Source organism: Pygoscelis adeliae, unplaced genomic scaffold (genome assembly GCF_000699105.1).
Source record: "Pygoscelis adeliae isolate BGI_AS28 unplaced genomic scaffold, ASM69910v1 Scaffold286, whole genome shotgun sequence".
NCBI lineage: Eukaryota > Metazoa > Chordata > Aves > Sphenisciformes > Spheniscidae > Pygoscelis > Pygoscelis adeliae.
The window spans coordinates 4,692,798-4,695,645 of NW_008825076.1; the positions used below are offsets into that span (position 1 = coordinate 4,692,798).

Sequence of the window (2,848 nt, forward strand, 5' to 3'; positions counted from 1 at the left end):
CGTCCCGCAGTGAGCCGGGCATGGCACTCCTGGTGCTGGCAGCGTGGAGGAGAGCGCCCTTCTGCGCGGCACTGGGCCGGTCTGCGGGTACCGCCTCGGGGTGACTGCCTGTGGCGCTGGTGGCGGCTGCAGTGGAGATCCCTTTGTCTTCCGGAGGGCTTTTTGGCGTTCCGCTGAACGCGTGGGGTTTAGGGGCCTCCTTCATCTAGGGGTACGGTATCTGCTGGTAACGCTTTTGGTAGATTGTTTAATAGCGCGACCAGGCCATTGGTGGTGTTGAACGTGGCCATTTCTGCATTCCGTCTGCGTGCGCTCTGAATGTTGCTCGGGCTCTCTTTTTAGGATATTTTAGAGTAATGGAAATACAGTGGCATCACGTGTGGATGGTTGGATGAAGATCAGGAAAAACGTCATAGCAAGTGGCAGAAAACTTAGGCAAATTACACTCGCTGATCTAAAATAAGTAAATAAAATCCGTTTCCTCCCCACACCTCAGAGTAGCTGTGAAGCTCAACCTTTCTTTTATGGCCTAGCGTGTCATAAAATTTATGTTTTTAGACTGGAGCTTCAGGTAGCATCCTGACATCCCCAGATTTGCTTTTCTTGTTATCTTGTTCCTTACAGGGAGCAGAACTGGTATTTAACCCAAGCAGGGATGAGGTGTAGAACTACAGCGAAGAGGGTAGCGGAGAACACGTGAAGAGCAAAAAAGAATAAAGAGGGAAGGGGAAAGGTGGAAGTGGCAAAAAACATGAAAACTGAGTCAGAGTTAGGAAGATAGGTCCCAGATGCAGAAATGTGTTCAATAGGTAGAGGCAGGCCCTCGAAACTGGTCATGAATTTTGCTAAAGTTATTTTACAGAATAGGTTTGAATGTAGAAAGTAGGTTTGGTAAGATACCTGGGGATTCGATTAATGCTTCAAGTATTACTTGATCTTATGTTTAAATAATTTGAAAATATAAAAGCTATTTTAAAATCATGAGTATTTTTTTTCTTCAGGTTGACAAAAATGCTGAATTGGTGGCAAGATGGTACTACTGTGCTCTGAGTCAAGAGAAGTTATGTCGGCCAATTGTAGCCTGTGAGCTAGGCAGGTATGAATGCTTCCATAAAGACCGCTATATTAAAAGGTACTAATTTATAAATAAAAGAATGTTATGAGAATCAAATATGACTACTAAAAATTGTCTGTTATAGGTTGTATAATAAAGATGCCATCATTGAATTTTTGTTGGACAAGTCAGCTGATAAAACTCCTATGGAAGCTGCATCACATATCAAGAGCATTAAGGTAAACAGGTTGCGTCTGATGTTAGAGTGTGCCACGAAAGTTAAAACAGGCTACAAAACCTCAATTTGCTTGTGTTCTCACTGTATGCTAAAAGTGTTAAAAATAGCAAACCACAATGAAAAAAGTCTTGGGGAATGTTATCATGGCTCAAAAATCATTAGTAAACAGCTTAAGGCTTGCATTTTTATTTTTCAGAATGTAACGGAACTAAACCTTGCAGATAATCCAGCTTGGAGTGGTGATAAAGAGAGTATAAAAGGTGACAAATATGATGACATCCAGTCTGCACGCTTTATATGCCCTGTGGTGGGATTGGAAATGAATGGAAGACATAGGTCAGTAAGTTTCTGGATTTTGTTTTTAGAAGTGAGTACTGTGCTAAACTGAATATAGAGCAGGTAAAGATGTTTGAATCGATAATGTTGCAACTCATGTACTTACTCAAGCCTTTGTGGAGAGTATTTGTCCTCCTTCCAGAAGGAGGGAGTTCAGGACACTAAGTGTCCTTACATTTCATGTTCAAGAGGAAAGATAAAAAGTTAATCCTTTCCTAAATGAATTTATATGTATAATAAAGGAGTAGAGGGCAATGTTTGCAGAGAAGAAGTGACTAAAAGTTGTTTGGGGGCTAAACCGCGGGAGGTTCGTATGGGCAGGCGGAGGTTGGTCGGATGAGACCTCTCTTTGTGTCACATCAAAGAATTCTACCTCTCCCTCTGCTAGAATCATAGAATGGTTTGGGTTGGAAAGGACCTTAAAGGTCATCTAGTTCCCAGCCCCCTGCCATGGGCAGGGACACCTTCCACTAGACCAGGTTGCTCAAAGCCCCGTCCAACCTGGCCTTGAACACTTCCAGGGATGGGGCATCCACAACTTCTCTGGGCAACCTGTTCCAGGGCCTCACCACCCTCATAGTGAAGAATTTCTTCCTTATATCTAATCTAAATCTGCCCTCTTTCAGTTTAAAGCCATTACCCCTTGTCCTATCACCACATGCCCTTGTAAAAAGTCCCTCTCCAGCTTTCTTGTAGGCTCCCTTCAGGTGCTGGAAGGCTGCTCTAAGTTCTCCCTGGAGCCTTCTCTTCTCCAGGCTGAACAACCTCAACTCTCTCAGCTTGTCTTCATAGGAGAGGTGCTCCAGCCCTCCGATCATCTTCATGGCCCTCCCCTGGACCCGCTCCAACAGGTCCATGTCCTTCTTATGTTGGGGGTCCCAGAGCTGAGTGCAGTACTCCAGGTGGGGTCTCACGGGAGCAGAGTAGAGGAGGAGAATCCCCTCCCTCGACCTGCTGGCCACGCTGCTTTTGATGCAGCCCAGGATACGGTTGGCTTTCTGGGCTGCGAGCGCACATGCTGAGCTTCTCGTCAACCAACACCCCCAAGTCCTTCTCCTCAGGCTCTCAATCCGTTCTCCGCCCAGCCTGTATTTGTGCTTGGGATTGCCCCAACCCATGTGCAGGGCCTTGCACTTGGCCTTGTTGGACTTCATGAGGTTCGCACAGGCCCACCTCTCGAGCCTGTCAAGGTCCCTCTGGATGGCATCCCTTCCCTCCAG

At 45.9% G+C, this 2,848-nt stretch overlaps 1 protein-coding gene across 1 annotated transcript in view; it reads left to right on the forward strand.

Annotated features, from left to right (window-relative positions):
* The first annotated feature begins 20 nt into the window (after positions 1-20).
* Positions 21-2,848, forward strand: part of RTFDC1 (replication termination factor 2 domain containing 1) — a 32,838-nt gene continuing 30,010 nt past the window's right edge. Inside the window, exons 1-5 of the mRNA XM_009326862.1 lie at positions 21-87; positions 534-571; positions 1,002-1,096; positions 1,200-1,293; positions 1,489-1,628. Of these exons, the coding sequence (XP_009325137.1) occupies positions 21-87; positions 534-571; positions 1,002-1,096; positions 1,200-1,293; positions 1,489-1,628 (434 nt within the window). The remainder of the gene's footprint in view (positions 88-533; positions 572-1,001; positions 1,097-1,199; positions 1,294-1,488; positions 1,629-2,848) is intronic.